This window comes from Coccinella septempunctata, chromosome 8, assembly GCF_907165205.1.
Source record: "Coccinella septempunctata chromosome 8, icCocSept1.1, whole genome shotgun sequence".
Taxonomy (NCBI): Eukaryota; Metazoa; Arthropoda; class Insecta; order Coleoptera; family Coccinellidae; genus Coccinella; species Coccinella septempunctata.
This window is the reverse complement of record NC_058196.1, coordinates 5,765,160-5,791,961: the sequence shown is the minus strand read 5'-3', so window position 1 is coordinate 5,791,961 and position 26,802 is coordinate 5,765,160. Positions and strand designations below refer to the sequence as shown.

Genomic DNA, 26,802 nt, shown 5'->3' with positions numbered 1-26,802 from the left:
TTTGTTTAAAAAAAGTGAACTGTACAAACCAGAATCCTGACCTTCAGGATTTGGCATCAAATGGTTTGACTTTTCGAAACATAAAGATCTTTTCGAAAGTGGTGCCAATTTTGTATAGTACAACCATCTTCAATTGAGTCAAAACACAAAGATGGATAGGACAACAATAATTCATCAGAACATACAGTCAATTGGTATTTGTTTAAATAGACTCGAGGCATTCTTGGATGATTTTCCTGATTGTCGGATATTCGGTGTGACGGAACATTGGAAAACAGAGACTCAATTAGCAAACTACGGTATCTCTGATTTCTGCTTGGCGGAGGCTGTCTGTCGTAAAGGTGAAAATCAACATGGAGGTTATGCCATATTTGTGAGACAGGGTACCAATTTCAAGAGACTTCCCAAAATAGCAGCGTTATCTAGAGAAGGTATTTGTGAGTGCAGCGTATGTGAAGTTGACATTAATAGAGAAGAAACTATCATAATGTGTGTATACACTCCCAGCAGTGTGGTGGAAGGATTTTTGGAGTGTTTAGAAAAAATTCTACAAAATTTGACTTCATTCAGTAGCCATGTTGTTCTACTGGGGGATTTTAACATTCATATGCATGAAAATGATCAAAACTGACAAAAAGAACTCTTATTTTCCTTATTAAGCTCACATAATTTATATCCTTTAATTAGTGACTATACAAGAGTGACTAAGATCTCAAAATCTCTAGATGACAACATCTTTGTAAATGGTGATAGAGACCACGAAGCTAGATTCATTATAATCTTAATTCAGATCAAACAGCACACAGCGTCAGCTTCACTTGTAAGAAATCCAATAAAGAGATTATTCAATGATCAAAACAAAGAAGATTTCAGAAATAAACTAAGCAGTGCAGATTGGAAAGTGGTTTATAAGTCAAGTGATCCAAATCGGATTTGAAATAGTTTTTATAACATATTCCTGCATTATTTCAATCTTAGTTTTTCAATTGAGAAAATAAGTCTAAAGAAGAAATCTCCAGAATATGATATTACTGATCCTGTCATTCAAGAACATGAAAGACGATTGGACATTCTATACGTAGTCAGCTCTGTGAATGTGGCTTTTGAACAACAATATAAAGAAGCAAAACTTGCATAAGAGAGGGTTCTCGCAAAGAAGAAGGAAATGTTCTACCAAAACAAAATCGAAAAATCGGATGATAATAAGTCGAAAACTATATTGCCCATAGTGAATAGAATAAAGACAGGAGCAAACATACCTAAGGGTATACAAATTGATAGAATTGGAGAAAATATTGCAAATAGTTTAAACAAACATTTATTGGACTCATGATTAAATTTATCACCAAACTACACTGAGGAAAATCACCGCAGTTATCTAAAACAGGCTGATAGATCCATGTTTTTCAAGAGCATAACAGAGGAAGAAGTGATAAATATTGTGAAAGGCCTGAACAATATACATAGCAGTGGGTACGATGAAGTCTCCACCTCATTGATGAAATTTTGTATACATGAGATCAGTCAACCTTTAACACATGCTATAAGATCATCCTTTGAAGCAGCAATATTTCCTGATGCATTGAAAATTGCAATCGTAAAACCTTTACATAAAAAAGGAAGTATGTCAGAAATTGAAAATTACAGACCAATTAGTCTGTTGCCGAGCTTCTCCAAGGTGTTTGAGAAGTGTTTGAGTGATAGACTGATAAAATATTTCACTACAAATGGCATACTGTTCGAGAACCAGCATGCATATCTGAAATGAAGAGGTACCCATACAGCATATTTGATTTCAAACTGAAAATGTATGGGGTGAATGGCGTTGTATATTCTTGGCTTAAATCATATTTATCAGGAAGACGTCAGCAAACAGTCATTACAAAAAAGAAGAAAGTGATCACGCCTAAACAGGGAGGCAATGAATAAAATAATGAGGATAAATTCAGATGCATACCACCCGACGATATGAATATCGACAAGTGTTACGATCTGAATTGAGCTAGCCAGTTTGTCATCGTCAAGGCCCCCAAATGGAGTACGCTCCACCGAAGAAAAGCAGATGCTGACCATGGTTTCGGCCTCATTTGGCCTCATCAGAGCAACATAGCATTTTTCCACGGTGGAGAACGTTTGGAATTGATGGAACTTTATTCAATGTTGTTATGTTCTAGTGGGTATTATTTATTTACCCACAGCGCCATCCAACATGAAACGGTATCCGATTCAATCCCCCCCAGATAGAAACCAAGACGAAGACAATAGCATATGTCCCATATTTTCCCTAATTCATTACGCCGGTTCGCCTTGCGAACGTCGGACGTATGATGGGAAGTCTGAGACGCGCTCGGTTCTCGACAGAGTACGATGCCGGCGGTACAATAATGAAGAAAGTGATCACGCCTAAACAGGGAGGCAATGAATAAAATAATGAGGATAAATTCAGATGCATACCACCCGACGATATGAATATCGACAAGTGTTACGATCTGAATTGAGCTAGCCAGTTTGTCATCGTCAAGGCCCCCAAATGGAGTACGCTCCACCGAAGAAAAGCAGATGCTGACCATGGTTTTGGCCTCATTTGGCCTCATCAGAGCAACATAGCATTTTTCCACGGTGGAGAACGTTTGGAATTGATGGAACTTTATTCAATGTTGTTATGTTCTAGTGGGTATTATTTATTTACCCACAGCGCCATCCAACATGAAACGGTATCCGATTCAATCCCCCCCAGATAGAAACCAAGACGAAGACAATAGCATATGTCCCATATTTTCCCTAATTCAGTACGCCGGTTCGCCTTGCGAACGTCGGACGTATGATGGGAAGTCTGAGACGCGCTCGGTTCCCGAGAGAGTACGATGCCGGCGGTACAATAATAAAGAAAGTGATCACGCCTAAACAGGGAGGCAATGAATAAAATAATGAGGATAAATTCAGATGCATACCACCCGACGATATGAATATCGACAAGTGTTACGATCTGAATTGAGCTAGCCAGTTTGTCATCGTCAAGGCCCCCAAATGGAGTACGCTCCACCGAAGAAAAGCAGATGCTGACCATGGTTTCGGCCTCATTTGGCCTCATCAGAGCAACATAGAATTTTTCCACGGTGGAGAACGTTTGGAATTGATGGAACTTTATTCAATGTTGTTATGTTCTAGTGGGTATTATTTATTTACCCACAGCGCCATCCAACATGAAACGGTATCCGATTCAATCCCCCCCAGATAGAAACCAAGACGAAGACAATAGCATATGTCCCATATTTTCCCTAATTCAGTACGCCGGTTCGCCTTGCGAACGTCGGACGTATGATGGGAAGTCTGAGACGCGCTCGGTTCTCGACAGAGTACGATGCCGGCGGTACAATAATGAAGAAAGTGATCACGCCTAAACAGGGAGGCAATGAATAAAATAATGAGGATAAATTCAGATGCATACCACCCGACGATATGAATATCGACAAGTGTTACGATCTGAATTGAGCTAGCCAGTTTGTCATCGTCAAGGCCCCCAAATGGAGTACGCTCCACCGAAGAAAAGCAGATGCTGACCATGGTTTCGGCCTCATTTCGCCTCATCAGAGCAACATAGCATTTTTCCACGGTGGAGAAAGTTTGGAATTGATGGAACTTTATTCAATGTTGTTATGTTCTAGTGGGTATTATTTATTTACCCACAGCGCCATTCAACATGAAACGGTATCCGATTCAATCCCCCCCAGATAGAAACCAAGACGAAGACAATAGCATATGTCCCATATTTTAGCTAATTCAGTACGCCGGTTCGCCTTGCGAACGTCGGACGTATGATGGGAAGTCTGAGACGCGCTCGGTTCTCGACAGAGTACGATGCCGGCGGTACAATAATGAAGAAAGTGATCACGCCTAAACAGGGAGGCAATGAATAAAATAATGAGGATAAATTCAGATGCATACCACCCGACGATATGAATATCGACAAGTGTTACGATCTGAATTGAGCTAGCCAGTTTGTCATCGTCAAGGCCCCCAAATGGAGTACGCTCCACCGAAGAAAAGCATATGCTGACCATGGTTTCGGCCTCATTTGGCCTCATCAGAGCAACATAGCATTTTTCCACGGTGGAGAACGTTTGGAATTGATGGAACTTTATTCAATGTTGTTATGTTCTAGTGGGTATTATTTATTTACCCACAGCGCCATCCAACATGAAACGTCCACCGTGGAAAAATGCTATGTTGCTCTGATGAGGCCAAATGAGGCCGAAACCATGGTCAGCATCTGCTTTTCTTCGGTGGAGCGTACTCCATTTGGGGGCCTTGACGATGACAAACTGGCTAGCTCAATTCAGATCGTGACACTTGTCGATATTCATATCGTCGGGTGGTATGCATCTGAATTTATTCATTTTATTCATTGCCTCCCTGTTTAGGCGTGATCACTTTCTTCATTATTGTACCGCCGGCATCGTACTCTGTCGAGAACCGAGCGCGTCTCAGACTTCCCATCATACGTCCGACGTTCGCAAGGCGAACCGGCGTACTGAATTAGGGAAAATATGGGACATATGCTATTGTCTTCGTCTTGGTTTCTATCTGGGGGGGATTGAATCGGATACGGTTTCATGTTGGATGGCGCTGTGGGTAAATAAATAATACCCACTAGAACATAACAACATTGAATAAAGTTCCATCAATTCCAAACGTTCTCCACCGTGGAAAAATGCTATGTTGCTCTGATGAGGCCAAATGAGGCCGAAACCATGGTCAGCATCTGCTTTTCTTCGGTGGAGCGTACTCCATTTGGGGGCCTTGACGATGACAAACTGGCTAGCTCAATTCAGATCGTAACACTTGTCGATATTCATATCGTCGGGTGGTATGCATCTGAATTTATCCTCATTATTTCATTCATTGCCTCCCTGTTTAGGCGTGATCACTTTCTTCATTATTATACCGCCGGCATCGTACTCTGTCGAGAACCGAGCGCGTCTCAGACTTCCCATCATACGTCCGACGTTCGCAAGGCGAACCGGCGTACTGAATTAGGGAAAATATGGGACATATGCTATAGTCTTCGTCTTGGTTTCTATCTGGGGGGTATTGAATCGGATACCGTTTCATGTTGGATGGCGCTGTGGGTAAATAAATAATACCCACTAGAACATAACAACATTGAATAAAGTTCCATCAATTCCAAACGTTCTCCACCGTGGAAAAATGCTATGTTGCTCTGATGAGGCCAAATGAGGCCGAAACCATGGTCAGCATCTGCTTTTCTTCGGTGGAGCGTACTCCATTTGGGGGCCTTGACGATGACAAACTGGCTAGCTCAATTCAGATCGTAACACTTGTCGATATTCATATCGTCGGGTGGTATGCATCTGAATTTATCCTCATTATTTTATTCATTGCCTCCCTGTTTAGGCGTGATCACTTTCTTCATTATTGTACCGCCGGCATCGTACTCTGTCGAGAACCGAGCGCGTCTCAGACTTCCCATCATACGTCCGACGTTCGCAAGGCGAACCGGCGTACTGAATTAGGGAAAATATGGGACATATGCTATAGTCTTCGTCTTGGTTTCTATCTGGGGGGGATTGAATCGGATACCGTTTCATGTTGGATGGCGCTGTGGGTAAATAAATAATACCCACTAGAACATAACAACATTGAATAAAGTTCCATCAATTCCAAACGTTCTCCACCGAGGAAAAATGCTATATTGCTCTGATGAGGCCAAATGAGGCCGAAACCATGGTCAGCATCTGCTTTTCTTCGGTGGAGCGTACTCCATTTGGGGGCCTTGACGATGACAAACTGGCTAGCTCAATTCAGATCGTAACACTTGTCGATATTCATATCGTCGGGTGGTATGCATCTGAATTTATCCTCATTAGTCATTACAAAGAAAGGAATCACTTACACATCGAGTCAAGAAATTGTCAGAATGGGTATACAGCAAGGTAGCATAGTTGGCCCCATTCTATTCATTATTTATATAAATGACGCTTATATATCCAACTCAGACTTAAACTGTGTATCTTGTGATTATGCCGATGATAAAAATTTCTTAATGCTAAATAAATACCTAAATAGTTTACTCGTCAATCAAAGCAGCATTTATAAGGCAATATCAGATTGAACAAGTTACTCACTAGACGGCCATAATAATAGAAATGTCTCTTATTTATAAGTACCTGCAAGTAAGGTTACAAATTAGGAGATATTAGGAGAATACCTATTTTTTTTATCACAGGTCAGTAAGAAACTATAGATGTTACTAAGATTATTCGTATCCGTTTTCTTATTCATCGTTGAATTTTTATTTTCATTTATATAACACATTTCTAAAAAAGTTCTTTTTTGGTATTCTTGTTCATGATCTAAGACTTGTATATTATCGTAATCTACAGCATGTCCTGTGTTATTAATATGTGAAGCTAAAGCACATCTTTCAGGTCTCAGAACAGAATCACTTTTGTGTAACGCCATTCTCCTATCAAGACCTTGTGATGTTTGTCCTATATAAAACAGAGGGCAGTGTTTGCAATTTATCTTATAAATAACATTTTTTATTTTTGAAATATTCAATTTATCCTTTGTGCTTTTATAAAGGGACCTAGCAACAACCATGTTATATCTACTGATTTTTATGTTGATAAATTTCTTAAAAAGCTTCGTTAATTCGAATGTGACTTCCTTAATGTAGGGCAGTTTTGCAAAACAGACTCGGTTTTCTTCATTATTCACTTCATTTAAAGCTTCGGTTGGTTCTGGTAGTCTTGGAGCATTGTATATTAATTTTTTAAGAAATATGTTTGAATATCCATTATCCCTCATCAGCCTAAATAGCCTTCTCAGTGCCGCTTGTCTTAGAGTATGATGCGTGATATCCTCTATTCTTCTTTTTAATCCCAAAATTATATTTGTTTTTATTTTGATATCATGGTAAGAATCTATATTTATATATCTCCCAGAACTACTGGGTTTTCTGTACCAATCTAAAATAATCCTGTTATCCTCAGTCCTATATAACTTCGTGTCTAGAAAAGGTACAGATTTGTTATTCTGCCTTTCTATTGTAAATTTAATGTGATCATCGAAACTGTTGAAAACGATTAGTATCTCCTCTTCTCTATCTTCAGGTATAGATAAAATTAGATCATCAACATACTGATATATAAATGATGGAGTAAAAGAAAGTCTCTCTAAAGATGATTTTATAAGCGTTGACATCACCATATCAGCTAAAATAGGACCCAAGCAACTGCCCATGGGACATCCAAATTTTTGTTTATAGAAAGAACCATTATATAGGAAATAATTAGAATGAAAAATGTATTCAACTATCTGAATGAAATGCTCTTTATGAATCTCTGTGTGTGGCATTATCAACTCCCAATTTTCATCAATAATGTATATTGTTAATTCTAAGGAGATGTTTGTAAATAATGATATTACATCAAGGGACACAATCTCATGGTCAGGAGGCAGAAGAAATCCATTCATTTTGATAGCAAATTCTTTTGAATTTAGTATCTGAAACTCATTGTATTGGTGAAAAGAGGCTTGAAGTATGTTGGCAATGAATTTACTAAGATTAGATGTGGGCGAGCCAATAGTACATACTATAGGTCTCATATCTATCTTTGGGTCCTAAATTCTCTATTGCCCCAAATAACCATCAAATTTCTTTAAAGAAATTTCTAGCTGACACTGAATACATTATTCATGGAATCAGTGATGAATTCAAAGATATTGTAAGAGCACAGGCCACCAATATAGTCACCAATTTTCATTTTAAAAATAATATACAATCAAATTTTATCAACAAGCTATTCATTAAAACCAAAAAATTCTTAAAACAAAATGATGACCTCTTAGTAATGAATTCAGACAAGGGCAACGTAACAGTAATAATGAAAAAAAATGACTATTTCACTAAGTGTAATATTTTGGTTAATGATGGAAACGTTTATGAAAAATTGACGAGAGATCCTACATCTAGATTTGAAACAGAAAATAATAAATGGGTGAAATTCATGAAAGAAAAACAATATATTGATGGGGTCATCTCCAAAAAGCTCATGTGTTATGGTTCACATCCTCCAAGATTCTATGGGCTTCCTAAGATCCACAAAGAAGGAGTTCCTATGAGACCTATAGTATGTACTATTGGCTCGCCCACATCTAATCTTAGTAAATTCATTGCCAACATACTACAAGCCTCTTTTCACCAATACAATGAGTTTCAGATACTAAATTCAAAAGAATTTGCTATCAAAATGAATGGATTTCTTCTGCCTCCTGACCATGAGATTGTGTCCCTTGATGTAATATCATTATTTACAAACATCTCCTTAGAATTAACAATATACATTATTGATGAAAATTGGGAGTTGATAATGCCACACACAGAGATTCATAAAGAGCATTTCATTCAGATAGTTGAATACATTTTTCATTCTAATTATTTCCTATATAATGGTTCTTTCTATAAACAAAAATTTGGATGTCCCATGGGCAGTTGCTTGAGTCCTATTTTAGCTGATATGGTGATGTCATCGCTTATAAAATCATCTTTAGAGAGACTTTCTTTTACTCCATCATTTATATATCAGTATGTTGATGATCTAATTTTATCCATACCTGAAGATAGAGAAGAGGAGATACTAATCGTTTTCAACAGTTTCGATGATCACATTAAATTTACAATAGAAAGGGAGAATAACAAATCTGTACCTTTTCTAGACACGAAGTTATATAGGACTGAGGATAACAGGATTATTTTAGATTGGTACAGAAAACCCAGTAGTTCTGGGAGATATATAAATATAGATTCTTACCATGATATCAAAATAAAAACAAATATAATTTTGGGATTAAAAAGAAGAATAGAGGATATCACGCATCATACTCTAAGACAAGCGGCACTGAGAAGGCTATTTAGGCTGATGAGGGATAATGGATATTCAAACATATTTCTTAAAAAATTAATATACAATGCTCCAAGACTACCAGAACCAACCGAAGCTTTAAATGAAGTGAATAATGAAGAAAACCGAGTCTGTTTTGCAAAACTGCCCTACATTAAGGAAGTCACATTCGAATTAAAGAAAGCTTTTTAAGAAATTTATCAACATAAAAATCAGTAGATATAACATGGTTGTTGCTAGGTCCCTTTATAAAAGCACAAAGGATAAATTGAATATTTCAAAAATAAAAATGTTATTTATAAGATAAATTGCAAACACTGCCCTCTGTTTTATATAGGACAAACATCACAAGGTCTTGATAGGAGAATGGCGTTACACAGAAGTGATTCTGTTCTGAGACCTGAAAGATGTGCTTTAGCTCCACATATTAATAACACAGGACATGCTGTAGATTACGATAATATACAAGTCTTAGATCACGAACAAGAATACCAAAAAAGAACTTTTTTAGAAATGTGTTATATAAATGAAAATAAAAATTCAACGATGAATAAGAAAACGGATACGAATAATCTTAGTAACATCTATAGTTTCTTACTGACCTGTGATAAAAAAAATAGGTATTCTCCTAATATCTCCTAATTTGTAACCTTACTTGCAGGTACTTATAAATAAGAGACATTTCTAATCCAAATTGTATAAAATAAGAAAAGATTTTCTCAATTTTTTTTTTTTTGCCCTTCTGTGAACATCATGGCACATTTGTTTGTCCATGCCAATTTATAGAATTTTCTGAAATCTGTCATTTGTAAAACCAATTTTTTCCTGAATAATTCAACTGAAATTGACGTACTTTTTTGATTACCCTCTACATGGTCTTGTTTTTTCTGAAGCTATCATATTTATTGTCATGGTATTGTAAGTTTTAGCCTAAGAGAATTTGAACTTTTGTTATGAGATCTTTGTATTTTCCAGTGGCTCCTGAAGAAGTCAACGATAGTTGACGAAATATAGAGCTTTAATATAATTTGACTCTCATTGGAATTTTGCCCTGAAAAATAGTCGAAACACCCTTAATTTAAATCAATATATATATATATATATATATATATATATATATATATATATATATATATATATATATATATATATATATATATATATATATATATATATATATATATATATATATATATATATATATATATATATATATATATATATATATATATATATATATATATATATATATATATATATATATATATATATATATATATATATATATATATATATATATATATATATATATATATATATATATATATATATATACATATATATATATACCGGGTGTCCCAGAGCTTTTAGGCCAGCAGATATCTCAGTTACCTGCGGAAAAAAAAAATTGAAAAAAATACTTGTCGTAGGAGACCATACGCTCTTTCATGCAGCATAGCAAAATCCACCCCCTGACAAACAACCCCCGAGAAACCACCCCTAACTTTTGTTTTTCAAATGGCACCCCCATGTTTGTTTGGCTTCAACTGACAGCTCTTTTTAATTCTCAATCAATGATATATCATAATATGTAGTTGTAAAGATAGTCACTCGATAAAATTGAATTCGTTAGTGGGTACTGTTCATTGGACTGATCGAATTAGTCCACATTGTAGAGACAAGAAAAAGTGGATGTTGAAAAAAAAGAGTCAATAAAATGTTAGAACTTTTTGTTTATTATAATTTATGTTATAAAACATTTTCTTTAGTATAATGTTGCAGTAACAATACAGCTGAGCGTATAAATTCGTATTTCATTTGTATTTTTATTTTCCATAATTTTGCATGCCATTCTAGCTACCATGATACATCATTGAATGAGAAATGAAAAAAACTGTAAGTTAAAGCACAACAAACATGGGGGTGCCATTTGAAAAACAAAAGTTAGGGGTGGTTTCTCGGGGGTTGTTTGTCAGGGGGTGGATTTTGCTATGCTGCATGAAAGAGCGTATGGTCTCCTACGACAAGTATTTTTTTCAATTTTTTTTTTCCGCAGGTAACTGAGATATTTGCTGGCCTAAAAGCTCTGGGACACCCGGTATATATATATATATATATATATATATATATATATATATATATATATTTTGCATCAGAACTTTTTAATGCGTCTATATTTTCCTATTTAAAAAATTGATTTAAAAAGACAGACACAATTTGAAACTTTTTTATGTCGTGACTTTTTATCATAAAGTTGTTAGTTTGGTCACAAAAGAATAAAATACTGCTCAGACTTTTTTCCCATAAATTCACAGAAGTGTTATCATTCATTAAGAGAAAATCAAGTATTTCTTCGGCAATCAGTAAATTTCAGTATTCCGCCGACATTTGACTCATAATATATTTCGTCGAAGGAGTGCAATTCTACTTACCTGTCATAAATGTTTCAAATTCAGCCTATCCATGCAAATTCATAAAACTAAACTCAAATAATTTGATGGAATATCAATTATTACAAAATTTTCATTAATGCAACAAACAATTTTAAATGTTAATGTATATATATTCAACAATGAAACACCCTGTATAATCAAAATCGAAAATTCATCGCTTTGTAGGTTCAGCAAATACTGACAAAATATTGGAAATACAGGGTGACTCCGCAGGAGATCGTCAGATTATAGGAGAAGTTTACACTAGTCAAGACAATTCCGAAACATTGTTTGATTTTTTGGTTGGGGCCTATATTGAGACTCTACAGGGTTATTTGTCCGATTCGACCGATTCTACTCTCGATCGACTAATAATACTTCAATAACTTTGGTATGGATCATTCAATTTTGATCAAATTGTCAGTGTAGGTAAAACAATATGATTGAGTACATTCAATAATACTAACTCATTTCCCAAAATACCGTGCTGCTATTATGATAAATTCAGTTGGACTGTGCAGGTGACAGGGTAATTTACCCTGTACATTTCCATTACCTTTCCAAAACTTCATTAGCCAATTCAGATTTTACCATTATTCAGTGTTTTCAATTTTTTTTGGCAAACCTTGGGTTTACCGAGAAAGAATTTTTGAAAGAGACAATAACGAAATTTCTCTGCAATGCAGTGAGAACATCACTCGAAATATCATGGACTAGGTATTGAAGCTCTATTGTCGAAGAATGCAAGATGCAAAGCTGTTCTTAAGTTCTGAAATAATTTTATCAAAATTACAATCCATCTTAAATTGCTCATATTTTAAAATCATTCGATAGAGAAAAATACTCCGTATAAACACCTCCGGTTTTCTCATAAAAATATTGTTTTGAAACTGGCTTGTCAAGTGAAAACTTCTCCTGAAATCCGAAGTTCTTCTCCGGAATCACCTTGATTACATAAAAACTCGAAACTGTTATCAAAATATTCTATAACGATTACATCTGTTGATATACCATTTAGAATTGATCACTGCTATTGTCAAGCCATTACAAATCCGTTAGTTTCTGACACTAAGCCGACTTCGAAAAAGCAATGAATAATTTTTCTGATAAGCCATGCATGGTCTTTCAAATTCTTGAAATATACAGAATGAAGAAGTTTATTGTTGTTGTAGTACTTGTACTATCCCTCTTCCTAATAGTCGTCTTTCTTTCGGGCTGATTAGCGTCAGACATTGTAAGCTCCTTCAAGGCTCTCCTTTCAGCCTCAAATAAAAAGGCTCTTTGATTCCTGATCTCATAATCAGCTATTATTCTGAAGAATTGATATCATATCTCGATATGATTATTCTGCATCTCGGAAACTATTCGCCAGATGATATTCCAATTCTCTTAAAACCTTCAAAACGTAATTATCGAGATGAGGTACTATTGTTCAACTCGATGGAATTTTTTTCTTGGGTAATAATTTTCTTCGAGAAATCAAGCAGCGTCCACGCAGTTTAAATCTGGATGGGTGATCGCACTGCAGGGTTATGTATTGTAGCAAGCTCGTAAACGCTCAACACGTCTGTGCTTTACTCTATTTTCAGAATCCGGTAATCTCTGAAAAAAAGTAATTTATTTTTGAGGAAGTATCTAAAGCTGTGTACTTGGAAAATTCTAAGATGAAGTCAAGGAGTTTGTATCTCAGCAAGTATATTTATTTTTTGGTAGAACGTTTTCGGCTACAATAGGGTAACCATCTTCAGTACCACTGAAAGACATAAACATTAAAGGTCCCAAGAACGTCTGGGTCAGTCTATAACTTACATGTCAAACTAATAAAAAAGAGTATCTAAATGATTACAATTGACGTTAAGGATGGTAACATTTTCGGTTTTTGCCATCAGCACAATAATTCGTAATTCTACTACTGGACCTAACCTTACAAAATAATGAAACGAAACAACCGGAACATCGAAACAGGTGAAACAACACTAAACAGTCAATAACACAGATACACGCAAAACAGGTAGAGCAGGAAGTCGAACATTTTATATAATTTTTTTTAAATTTTCTTGAATAATGGGATATAAGATTTATTTAGGTTCAAGTTCGTTTGAATATTCAAGCATTTGTCATTTTTCATAATTTCGTCTTCTATATGAATATTCTCTAAAAAGTCAAGTCTTGTTAGGTTTTTGGTGTCTGTCCTCAGGATAATCTTGGAGTTCCCCTGTGGACTGAATGCGTGATTATTGAACTTGACATGATGTCCAAAAACTGACTTGTCGGGATATCTCAGATGTTCGGATATTCTAGTCTTTAACTGCCTAAAGGTTCTACCGATGTAGGTAGCTTCACAGTCGCCACAGTCCAATCTATATATTCCACTCCTTTCCAGGTCATGGGTTTTGTCCTTTGTATTAATCAAGTGGAGGCCCAGAGTGTTAGTTGTTTTTGCGGATATTTCAATGTCTGGGAAAGCGCGTTTGAGGATTTTAACTGAACCCTCGTAAGTTCTTGTGTTGATAAAAGGGAGGGAGAAGAATTTTCTGGCGGGTGCGCTGTCGGGAACGGACGGATAGGCGATCCTCACTAGATTCCTTCTCTTGATCCTCTCGATTAGAGAAGTGATTATGGAGGGGTTGTAACCGTTGTTCTGAGCCAACTGCTGTATGATGTTCAGTTCGGTTTCATAGTCAAATTCGGTCATGGGAACTGACAGGAGTCTATTGGCGAAAGAGTGAAAAGCGGCCATTTTATGCGACCTCGGATGGTTGGAGTCTGCATGTATAAGTAGCAGTTTCGAGCCTGAGTTTACCGTCAAGAACTCACTTTGTCTGGTTCAAAAACTTAGGGATCTTAGGCCGGGCACCGATTGCCTCATGGTTTCCTTTGACGTGACCAACCTTTTCACTTGTACCCCCAAAGACGAGAGTGTGAAAATCGTGAACCAGTTTCTTATAAGTCAGCAGATTCCCGAACAAACCCGCATTGATGTCATCACTCTCCTCAATTTCTGCCTTTCACAAGACTATTTCTTGTTCAACAAAAAGTTCTTCCAACAACTAGACGGACTGGGGATGGGAAATCCACTTTCACCTTTCATCGCAGACGCATTTATGGATTTTGTGGAAAAGATAATCCTCACACGGTTTAACCATGTTATTTTACACTGGTCGAGATACGTCGATGACATCTTCGTCCTCATCAGAGAATCTTTGATGTCTCCAACTGAACTTCTCCATGAGATTAACAAAATACACCCAAATATCAAATTTACCTTAGAAGTTGAAACCCAGGGATCAATCGACTTCCTTGACTTGACCATCAGTAGAAGCGAGGAGAGTTTCTCTTACAAGATCTTCCATAAACCCACACAGACCGATGTACTTATACATGCAGACTCCAACCATCCGAGGTCGCATAAAATGGCCGCTTTTCACTCTTTCGCCAATAGACTCCTGTCAGTTCCCATGACCGAATTTGACTATGAAACCGAACTGAACATCATACAGCAGTTGGCTCAGAACAACGGTTACAACCCCTCCATAATCACTTCTCTAATCGAGAGGATCAAGAGAAGGAATCTAGTGAGGATCGCCTATCCGTCCGTTCCCGACAGCGCACCCGCCAGAAAATTCTTCTCCCTCCCTTTTATCAACACAAGAACTTACGAGGGTTCAGTTAAAATCCTCAAACGCGCTTTCCCAGACATTGAAATATCCGCAAAAACAACTAACACTCTGGGCCTCCACTTGATTAATACAAAGGAAAAAACCCATGACCTGGAAAGGAGTGGAATATATAGATTGGACTGTGGCGACTGTGAAGCTACCTACATCGGTAGAACCTTTAGGCAGTTAAAGACTAGAATATCCGAACATCTGAGATATCCCGACAAGTCAGTTTTTGGACATCATGTCAAGTTCAATAATCACGCATTCAGTCCACAGGGGAACTCCAAGATTATCCTGAGGACAGACACCAAAAACCTAACAAGACTTGACTTTTTAGAGAATATTCATATAGAAGACGAAATTATGAAAAATGACAAATGCTTGAATATTCAAACGAACTTGAACCTAAATAAATCTTATATCCCATTATTCAAGAAAATTTAAAAAAATTATATAAAATGTTCGACTTCCTGCTCTACCTGTTTTGCGTGTATCTGTGTTATTGACTGTTGTTTCACCTGTTTCGATGTTCCGGTTGTTTCGTTTCATTATTTTGTAAGGTTAGGTCCAGTAGTAGAATTACGAATTATTGTGCTGATGGCAAAAACCGAAAATGTTACCATCCTTAACGTCAATTGTAATCATTTAGATACTCTTTTTTATTAGTTTGACATGTAAGTTATAGACTGACCCAGACGTTCTTGGGACCTTTAATGTTTATGTCTTTCAGTGGTACTGAAGATGGTTACCCTATTGTAGCCGAAAACGTTCTACCAAAAAATAAATATACTTGCTGAGATACAAACTCCTTGACTTCATCTCAATTTATTTTTGTTCTAATATTTTGAGTTGCTAAAAAAATAAGCGTGAAAGGTTTTATCTAGGAGGTATCTAAACAGATTCTTGTCAGCCGGAGTCATGTCCTCGCTAAATTTAAGTCCTTTCTCATATTCGATTCTGAAAAGAAAATCAAATAAAAAATCAAGGCGGAAACACATTATTAAAACGCGATGAGAGGTGACGCGAGCTGACGCGTCTGGAACGGTTGAATTGTACGCGCGTGGCGTCGCATCGGGTGTTCATAGTATGATTCTGCTCTATAGAAAACAATACATTTGATTCGACTCAACACGCATCACGTTTCATCGGGTCGAGTCGCGTTTCAATAATGTGTTTCCGCCTTCATACCTGAATTTCAGAGGACGCAGACTGGGAATCTGTGATTTTTTTTCTGTCTATATGTGTAATCTATTTTGAACACGCTTAAATTGGAAAAAGTGTTGTTGATTTGTACCGATTTTTCGGCAAATTATTGTGAACACTCCATTGCTCGCATACGCAATTCTGAACTAGGAAACAAGGAAAGTTCGTTCTGACAAGTAGGCATAGATGGTCATAAATGAATACTTATGAAAAATGCTTCATCTCATTTCAAAAGTAAATAATAGTTTCAATTATTTGCCCACCATTACCTACATGACAAATTTGATTCAATATTTTCGTCGTAACCAAGCCATAGAAGAAATGGAATATGCCATTCTCATTATGCCATGTGACTTGAGATGCATATAATTTCTCTCCTCTGCAATTAATTTACAACAATTCAGATATCGAAAGTAGATTGATTTTCTGTTATACAAAGAAAGATATTCTTGACTTCTGAGTATTCAACAATCTTTAACGCACCAAAAAAGTCAAACGCGAAAAAAAAAGGATTCTGAAACAACACCAGAAGCTTCCATCTAAGTAGGCACTCTTGAACAAAAACATTGATAAGAGAAGTTTTCATTATTTCTTTAAGCTAACAGTTGAGAGCTCTGAAGATTGTTCAACTCAGCAACTCGAGCAATAAATCGAAGACATTAAGGACTTCTGGAACACACAAGGCAAGAAACGCACGTTCCCTAGGTGCTCCTCAATTCTTGATCCACAAGATCCTGTCTCTCTTTCATTACCAGTAAAAACATCTGTCATAAGTAATAATTTAAGTGGAGTTTGTTGATGATTGTAGAACATTTCCAATATTCAGAATATAAGATTTAGTGACAATTCAAACTTTGCAGCGATTAGTATAATGTATTCCTCATTTTTAGGTCCGCTGACGCCGACTTTCAAGAAATTCCGAATTCGATGCTCCATTAAAGTGATAATACTCCATAATTTCCTTCGAAGATGACATTTTTGAATTCGGATCAATAAATCTCAATGACAGCTTTGAAAGAGGAAAATGCTTCATACAAGGGTTGTTTGAAATTCAATAGTGATCTAAAAGAAAGAATGTGATAAGTTCTGATTTTCTTAATTTCAAGAAGCTTTGATGTAGAGCATTTTGGAGCCGCTGACTGATATGACCGCCTTTTAGCTGAAGGAAAAAGAAGCTGAAATTCTGTTTGGAAATTCGTTGGCTTAGTTCTTGTTTTTGTGTTCTCTATTAGTTTTCTTGAATTCATGTCAATTTTTCGAGAGTATGATGTGAAATGAATGTTTTGAAACCCTCAATTGTGAAGTGAAAGTGATGTATGACAGCAAAGATTATAGAGTAGAAAGATGGGAAACGCCCTCATGCCCCTCATATCTCTAGTACTGAAAACCGACTACATTTTGGTCAGTGAAATCACGCTTGACAATGAGATGCCGCTGAAAACGCACTGCCAATACAGGAAAACTTTTTAATATCAGTTTTCTTTTTCTTTTTTTGATTGAAGGGCGCGAAATTCTAATTCTATTTCTTGTATTAAATTTCCACATCAACCTTGTTTCTATCAGAAAACAAACATCCTGAGCGACAAACCAAAAGTATGGTTTTGTTTTGTGATCAGGATGTTAGTTTTCATCTAGACACTGTTTGGAATCAATTAATATCAATGATAAACGCTGTTGGATGTGCTTTATTTTTATTTGCAATTTATAAAAAATTCACAAAAATTTAAATTATGGACAATAAATTAAGTTTTGACTAGGACACAAAAGTTTATGGTGATCTAAATATGGTTGTTTTGAACTAATAAACTTAGTTGAATTTTTGAAATATACATATATCACAAATTAATATGAACTTATATTTAATATACCATCATAGCATACAAATATTCCAGTTACTCACAGATGTAGGTATTATTGATAGAATTTTCAGAACCACACAAAAAAAAACTTACAAGACCTGTATGTCAGTATAGTTTCCTGGTGCTTTTTATGATTTTCTTATGATATGGTCTCCTTATGACATAATATACAAATTGATCAATGAATAAACAAAACACTCACAGTAGGTTTCATAAAACTTTGACATTGCAAAGAACAATTTGACAGTCACTCGGTTCCCAAATAGAAATCAATAAAACCATTTTTGAATATATCGAAAGAGTATCAATTGAGAATCATTGAATGGGCCTATAAAGATCATAATTTCCCCTTAATAGGCCCTTCATGCAAGGGATTCTTCCTGCATACAAAAATTTACGTGGATGAACAGTTCTCAGTTGACCTGCAGTAAAATGTTCACTGCACATGGTGTAGTCAGTAGTATTTGCTAAAGTCATTGTCTTAACGCCCTGAGAATAGTATCAACTTTGCAGCACTGAAAATTAGAATCAATGAATGACCGATTCACATGTTACGAGTTTTAATACTTACGCTCCCACGTTCCCTAATTGGGTGGAAAACTTAATCTCGGAAAACCCATTTTATTATTTGATCCACAGTTCTTCTCCATTCAATAATTTCCTAACGATATTTTGGTGTTTTCATCAAGAAATAAGACAAAATATTCAATAATCAGCAACTAGAACAAGCTATATTATCAAAAAGCGGTACGGGAATCAAAACATTCAAAACCTCTTTGATCAAAATGGACGTCTGAAATCATCTGAAAAATTTCATATATTTCTGCAAATGGCACTCAAATTAATATTTTAACCTAGAGTCACGCTTGACACATAGATGGCACCCAAATCGCTTTAGTTGCCTCGTTTTCCATCTTTCTACTCTATAATCTTTGGTATGAAAGAAAAACGATTTTTTTATAACTAGCTGTCCCCTCCCGTTTTTCCGTAAATTCAGGTATAGATCTAGTTCTGCTAAGCTGCTTGAGGAAATTATTTTAATCAAACGAACTTATAACTTTATGCATCGTTCGAAAATAATATATTTCTTCAATTTTCTACATCATGAATTTTCAAGAACAAGGGTACTCAAGCCCTCAATTGCAATTGATCAGGAAAACAAGAGAAATCTGCATCAATCTTTTTATATTTTTGTCGTTCTTTCTCTAGCATCCGTGTTCAATGTCGAATTCATTCCTCGTTTCAAGAATTCAATGATGAGTGGGTCCGCTTTTTCTGGAGCAAAATAAACATTTAGATCTCTATTAGCGATGATCGGAACTTCAACGTTGAGCCTACAAGATGGATCTAATAGGATGGTGGAAGAGGTTTATCCCTTTCCTTAGTTAGAGTTTACCAGCCCATGAGAATGTCAGGGATATTAGTAGTATTATTTTTTTCTGAACGTGAAAATTTTATCATTCCACATTCCAAATTAATATTGCATATGTCATATCAAATGATTATCTCATGTAACAATAGACAGAGTTGCAATTTTCCAATTTTCTAATGATGTAACTTCGTTACTACTCATATGGATGTTACGATGAGACAAATAAGACTTGCTTTAAATGCCTAGGCAATTGGCAAAATGTGAGCAGCTCATCTCATCATGGAAAGTGGGCAAGCCTCTTTAGTCACGTATCACCAGGTAGTTCTGTCGCAACTATTATCATCTTTATCATCATTATTCATAGGTTGATGCAATCATTGGATCTGATGATGATGAAAAGCCGATGAATAGTTTTCCTGCATATACGATCAAAGAAGTCTCACTCCTATAGCATGTTTTTTTTCTTTCATGATATGCTAGTTGGATTTTCATTATAACTACTGATAATAATTCAACGGCAATGAAAATTCGCCATCGTTATTTTGACAAGTGCTATTTTTCGAGCCATTTCAACAGAGGCATTTGATGCAATCCGACCGCCAAAAAATTTGTGGGCCATATTTTTTGAATTAACCAATGATATGATACCGTTCGATATCGTTTACATATATATTTACATAAGTATATCAACTATAATGAAATAAGTCGGAGTGTCTGTCTGTAATTTTTAAATATGTATCCTATTTTTATTTTGGATTTCTCGCACGCATATTCTCAACCTAATCAACTATTTTAAATTTTCTTTATTTGTCTGCCTCTTTTTCCGGGGTTATATTCAGATTGATGCAACCGATTTCTCTCCCATTGAGAATAGGAATTTTCAAGGAAGGCTTCAAACTCTTACACTACCCTACTACCCACCATTTCGCAGCCATGTTTGAAAAAGAAAATGAAGTAAGGAAAATTTGTCCTGTGATGCGTGAAGGCACAGCTAGTCTGGAATATTTCTTCAAGCACTCTCAATTTTTCAGTATATTTTTGTCACTCTTCTCCACTCATATAATAATTAACTATGATAATTTTTTTTTCTGATCATATGTTTAGATTTTCAACTGTAATCTTCAATTAGAGCTGTTGTACTAGTTTTGAAAATATCAAAAAAGGATAATCAGAAGAGATTGATCAAGAATCAAGTTTTGATGAAAGAATGGAAATTTCCATTTATGGAAGATACAACGCTGTACAATTTCTATAATAAGAGTTTTTTGACAACGAAACGTGTTTCGCTTTCACCGAGGCTTTCACAGTTGCACCTTCATTTTAATAATGAAGAATGATCACGCCTAAACGGGGAGGCAATGAATAAAATAATAAGGATAAATTCATATGCATACCACCCGACGATATGAATATCGACAATTGTTACGATCTGAATTGAACTAACCAATTTGCCTTCGTCATTCATTTTAATATTTGAAGAAAGCAGAAACCAATTTGTTAGCCACTCTGCATTTTAGTTCAAGTTAGTGGAGGTCATATTATGCTGTTTTCAGTTAAATTATTGATTTTCGTCAAGTCTCGGCAACATCGAGACAAAAATTAGTGATATGTATAGGATAGATATTTGAATTGATTTAGCGGATACTTGATTATAATCTATACTTGAACTTGCGACTGTATCACAAAATTCCTACTAACATGAGATATTCAACCACCACACTTCTTATTTTTCACCACCTGCTGAGGATGCCACTGTGATAGCGAAACATCTGACGTGGTTGAATAACTCTTATCGAATGAAAATCATGTAATTCAGTTTTTGGTAAAATTATATTTGGAAGATTTATCGTTTCAAAATCAATTTCAATAAATGAACTCAGATTATACTTTGCCCAATATGATTCCAATCAATTCGCATATTAGATAATAAAAACGTTCTGGAGTAGTAAGTAGCGATGAGTCTAGTTGTGGCTTGTAACTTGATATTAGAGATATTTCTTTCTGAGAGTAATTACTGCAAAACTTTATTATGATAAGAACCGACAATGCTCCGTTTACTCCCACTCAAACTATTCGTACCTACTATTCACCAAAGGGCGTTTTTGAAGCGTTTCATTTGATATAGGAGATGATTACTATCAAAGCGGTTGTCGGAATGCCGATCCTGAATCTGATATATTCCGCTTTGTCTCAAACTTTCATGCCCTCACAATAATGACTTCTCTCTTGAGTATATCAATAATTACTGCTTTGATTGAATTCGGTAGTAGCTTTGACCGTACCGAGTTCATCCAATTTAACTTCACAAGACCTCCATCTTATCGAGAGGGAACCTTCCCTCCGACTGGTTGATTTTATACCATCTTATCTCTTGTGCTGAACTGACGAAGCTCTTCCTCTGCAGCCAGCCAATTTATGACTGAGGTATGAAATGAATTGATGGCCTACACTCATGCCCCTAATAATTAATTATTGTCTGGGTTGGTGGAAAATCAATTTAGCAAGGTGGAACGCTTAATTGGTTGCCATTTTGATTACATTACTCATTGGACACATTAATTGATTTATTGCAGAGAACAAGCTGCTCTTCTGAACCATATTTTTTATTAACAATGTCTATCGGTTAAATTTACTGTTATCAGAGTGATTTTCTTTCAGGCAGCAAATTTTATGTCGGAAAATTCGAAAATAATAAAGTTTTTAATGAAATCTGCATTTCATTAGTAGTTAAATATATGAGCGCTAATGGTTTATAAATTACAAGGTGCCTTATGACTATTACGGTCCATGGTGAATCTCTGTCATGTCTATGGAAATCATCGCAGATCGTTATTATCTTAGGAGAGTATTTCCCTATTCGAAAAGTATTTAATTGTAGCTTCCGCAAGAGAGAAAGCATTTTAAGTGAAAAAATTCAACATTTTCATAAAACATCAAATATCTCGAAAACTGTGAGACTTTCATATGAACGAATTTTTCACATCAGGTATAGCACATTCTGATCTACTTTCCGTTTTCGTTTGATGTGGTCTTTACGGGACACCCTGTATATATTTTCATTTATTTGAAATGGCATGGAATAATAATGCCGATATTGTGTTCGCTTCGTAAATACAATCATTTTCAAAAAAAGGATGCAATTTATATATCAACCAGTTTTTATGTACCAATGGCCATTTCACATTATTCCATTGCTTGACGTTTAATTCCTGTGTGATACAAAGACAATAGAAGATATGAAAATTCTTGAGGTCTCCCAAGTTAGTGATGAAAGATGATGATGACCGTGATTTTTTCTGCAACAATCTCTACACGTTTCTAGCTAGGATTTATCCCTAATACTCTATATCTATAGGATTCGTATCTTTTTCGCAGGCTACTTTAGCATAAGGTTATCATTAGATTTTATACATATTCTGCTCAAAAACATTCGAGAAAACTAACTGCATTTCAATCAGTTTTTTGATTCTGCTATACATTTCATATGGACAGTCGTATGTTTGCGAATTACACACACTCAAAATATGGACGTCATGTCACTTATAGACCCAAGTAAAAAAAAATGGAAGAAACTGATTTCTTGATTTCTTGTGTGTCACTTTTTTCTGCAGTTGGCATTCCAACTCATCTAGTGTTGTGTATTAGTGGATTAATTGTCACGAGTTCAATTGCGTTTAGAAGCTTTTCAAGATTAAATGTGAGTGTGTTGGTTAATGGGTGGTTCAACGGAACAAGAAGTTGCTAACCGTTTCTGGGGCAAAGTTTCGTGAGTATGGTAAGGAATCGCTAGCGACCTAGATGGAGTGATGCATATACTCATTGGGCTGAAAGTCCAAGAGTTAGAACCATCGTACAAGATCGTTTAATACGGTTAACTGCACGACGAAATCTTTTCTTCAGAGTATCCCAAATTAATATATCTATATCCGGCAAGCGGCTGGTAGGATAGTTTTCAGATTCAAGATTCTGCTACGCAACCGCGATTGAGTAGGAAGCAGCGGATGATAAAATATCGCTCTCGAACATGATAAACGCATAAAAGGAGTTCTTACCCGAACTATAATCAAAATGGAAAGCGCCCAGTATTAAATACATGCAAACCGAGAGAGACGAGTTTCTTAGGAGGATAATCTATCCTCTCAAATAAATTTTAGCCAATCACTTCCTCGTCTTCAATAATTGATTTCACTACTATAGAAACGGCTTGAACAGTACCCTACTACTGTGACGAATAAAATAATTATCATAATGTTCATAAAAATGGTGAAAAAGTGGTGTATTAATTCATGAAAATGTGAATCGAGTCCTGAGGAGAGTGTTACTTTGCGTAGGTGATATTGAAAGATTTATATTTATAGAATATAAGAGTAACTTCTTGTAAAGGGAATAGCCGGGTTTATATGGAAAATCTGCCCCTGCGACTTTTTCGATTTAAACACAGGGGATCGATTTGACATTAAACAAAAATAATTCACCCCGATTTTCAGCTGTTTATCTCCAACGGTTTCCGATTTTTTCGAAAAAACCTGTTTTTTCAATTAAATTTTTTTTTCGACTAAAATTCAAAATTGGTTGATGGTGATTTTTTTATCGTTTTCAGTAGTAAGAGTGATGAGGAAGACATTTCATTTTATGACTCTCAGTTGAAAATCTAATTTTTGAGAGCAGATATAAAATAATAATATATTTTTTGTATGTTACTCAAAAGTGTCCACCACGAAACTTTGTCAGAAAATGTCGTTCGTAGTTATCTAACCTCAACAAAATTTTTTTGAAGTGGTGGAACATATTAAAAAAAAAATAAAACTATTTTTTCCTTCAAAATAGGTTTCATGCTTAGAAACACTTATGATGCGAACAAAATATGTAGAAAACTATTCTTCAACTGTGAATACATAATTCATTTAATAATAAAAATTTAATATAGAGAGAGTTGTGATTGTGCTAATGGTAGACGCACTGTAGGGTGCTGTTCTCATATTTCAGCTATAATATATTTTCTTCATTACGTTCTATATTTGGCAAAAAGAGTAAAACCTGCTGAAATATTGTTTCGTCTCTTCGTAAATGAAAAAGTTGATGCTGTTGTTAATGAAGACAGTGACGAAGACTAACCGACATTCATAGTAGTCTTCAATATTTCGAATGTGAACCTATATTTTTTGCATAGAAACATTTTTATCGCCAATTTTTAGATGTCCTCCAATTTTCGAATGATGGATTCATGATTATTGTATCAATAAAATAAATGGATTTGGTATTATATTAAATTTTTATTATTAAATGAATTATGTATTCTCAGTTGAAGAATAGTTTTCTACATATTTTGTTCGAATCATAAGTGCTTCTATGCATGAAACATAGTATTTTGAAAAAAAAATAATTTTTATTTTTTTATATTATGTTTCACTACTTCAAAAAAAATGAAAAATTACTTGAGGTTAGATAACTACGAAAGACATTTTCTGACAAAGTTTCGTGGTGGACACAGTAACATAAAAAAAAATATATTATTATTTTATATCTATCTCAAAAATAAGATTTTCAACTGAGAGTCATAATGAAATGTCTTCATCATCACTCTTACTACTGAAAACGACAAAAAAATCACCATCAACCAATTTTGAATTTTAGTCGAAAAAATTTTTTTTATTGAAAAAACAGTTTTTTTCGAAAAATTCGGAAACCGTTGGAGATGAACAGCTGTTAATCGAGGTGAATAATTTTTGTTTAATGTCGAATCGATCCCCTGTGTTTAAATCGAAAAAGTCGCTGTAGGAAAAGTAGATGATAGCAATTCCTGAGCATCATTCCATTGTACCTATTTGTAGTCAACAATTATCCAGTGAGTCATTCAACAATGTAATATCGGAACGAAGACCAACACGGTGCTGTACCAAACATTTCTTACTGATATTGTTGTAACTTACTGATACCTGAGTTCTAATTGGTTCCATAAATCAATCTCTTGATCTTTCCAAATGCTTTTATCCTAGGTATGGCGAAGTATAATGATGACATACAATCCGATGGGAATATGGAAATGAACATTCCCAGTATGTATCTTTTGAACAAGAAAAGCAAAATCATTTTTTTTCTCAGAATTGAAAATTAGTGGAATGAAAGCAATCGTAAGATATTTTCTTACTTCTTTTCTCTTGAGGTACAAAACAAAAATAAATTATTTAAGGAACATTCAAATCAGTAGATTTATGTGATTTTTGCCCAAATATTCACCTTAATATTTTTCCTTTCACTGTTAGGACTTTTGATAAGCTTAGGTGAAAAAAAAACATACATCGAATTTTCAGTTACCTACCTAAAATTGTCGATTTTCATTTTCAGATTACACTTCTCTCAATCGATGAGAAATGGGTCCAGTTTTGTGATGCAGCTATTTAGCTTTCGCCACAGCACTCAAAACCGTCTAACAGTTTTTTGTTCATAAAATATAATATTTTATTGAAATTCCAGGCATTATTTTCTATTCGTTATCTTATGTAATAATTCAATATGCTGGTGGGATGACTTCTCGAAATTTTGGCATGTTCTTTTGTTGATATTTTGGAATTGGATGTCAATAATTGCGAGGCATAATAATTTTATGACATTTTGATTGTCTGGTTCCTTCTGTCCTGCAATGAATTTGCATTTTTTTTATGTTAACGAGAAAAGAGCCTCGAATATATGTATGCTCATGACCTTTGCTATTTATACCGATTTCATGGTGATTAGATTACTAAGAGTGGCGTCAGAAGGGGACGCACATACGAAATAAAAAAAAAAACAGTAACTTTTCGTTAGTTCCTTTTGTGTATTGATATTTTTCTGAGAGAATATTTGTGAAGGAAAAAATGGTGTTATTGTGACGAATGGTAAAAAAGAATAAAGATTATTCTGGTATCCAATTTGGCATTGACAATACAATAAGAATGTTATAAAATCGTTATCATTGAAAAATATTTACTATATGGAAAAATCGGCATATAAGTTCAGGGGCACGACGGCCCTGGCAGACAAAAAGGCCCGACACTCTGTTGACTATCTCTCTCGGCTTGCTCGTATATATTGCTGTGAGCTTTCCATTTTGAGTATAGTTCAGTGGTTTCTACGAACAATTTCCTCACAGGATATCATGTGAATGAACAACTATCCTAAAACAGTTCAGACGTGCTCTTCTCCAAATTTCAAAATTGACCCTCCACCAGCGGGAGGACAGAAAATAGAAGCGGCCTTAGCATAAGTGGAATCCTTCTTGAAAACCAAAATCTTTTCATTAGAAATATTTTCTGTAGGATGTTTCCTTCTCGAGATTTCTGACTTTTGATAAAACCACCCGGTATACCT

General features: G+C 35.2%; 2 protein-coding genes across 2 annotated transcripts in view; one reads left to right on the top strand and one right to left on the bottom strand.

Moving 5' to 3' along the window:
• Nucleotides 1–26,802, bottom strand: part of LOC123319555 (tachykinin-like peptides receptor 99D) — a 709,883-nt gene that overhangs the window by 509,650 nt on the left and 173,431 nt on the right. The window lies entirely within an intron of this gene.
• On the top strand, nt 14,227–15,465 carry LOC123318234. Its single transcript, XM_044904850.1, has one exon. The coding sequence runs from the start codon at nt 14,227–14,229 to the stop codon at nt 15,463–15,465; it is 1,239 nt and encodes a 412-aa protein (XP_044760785.1).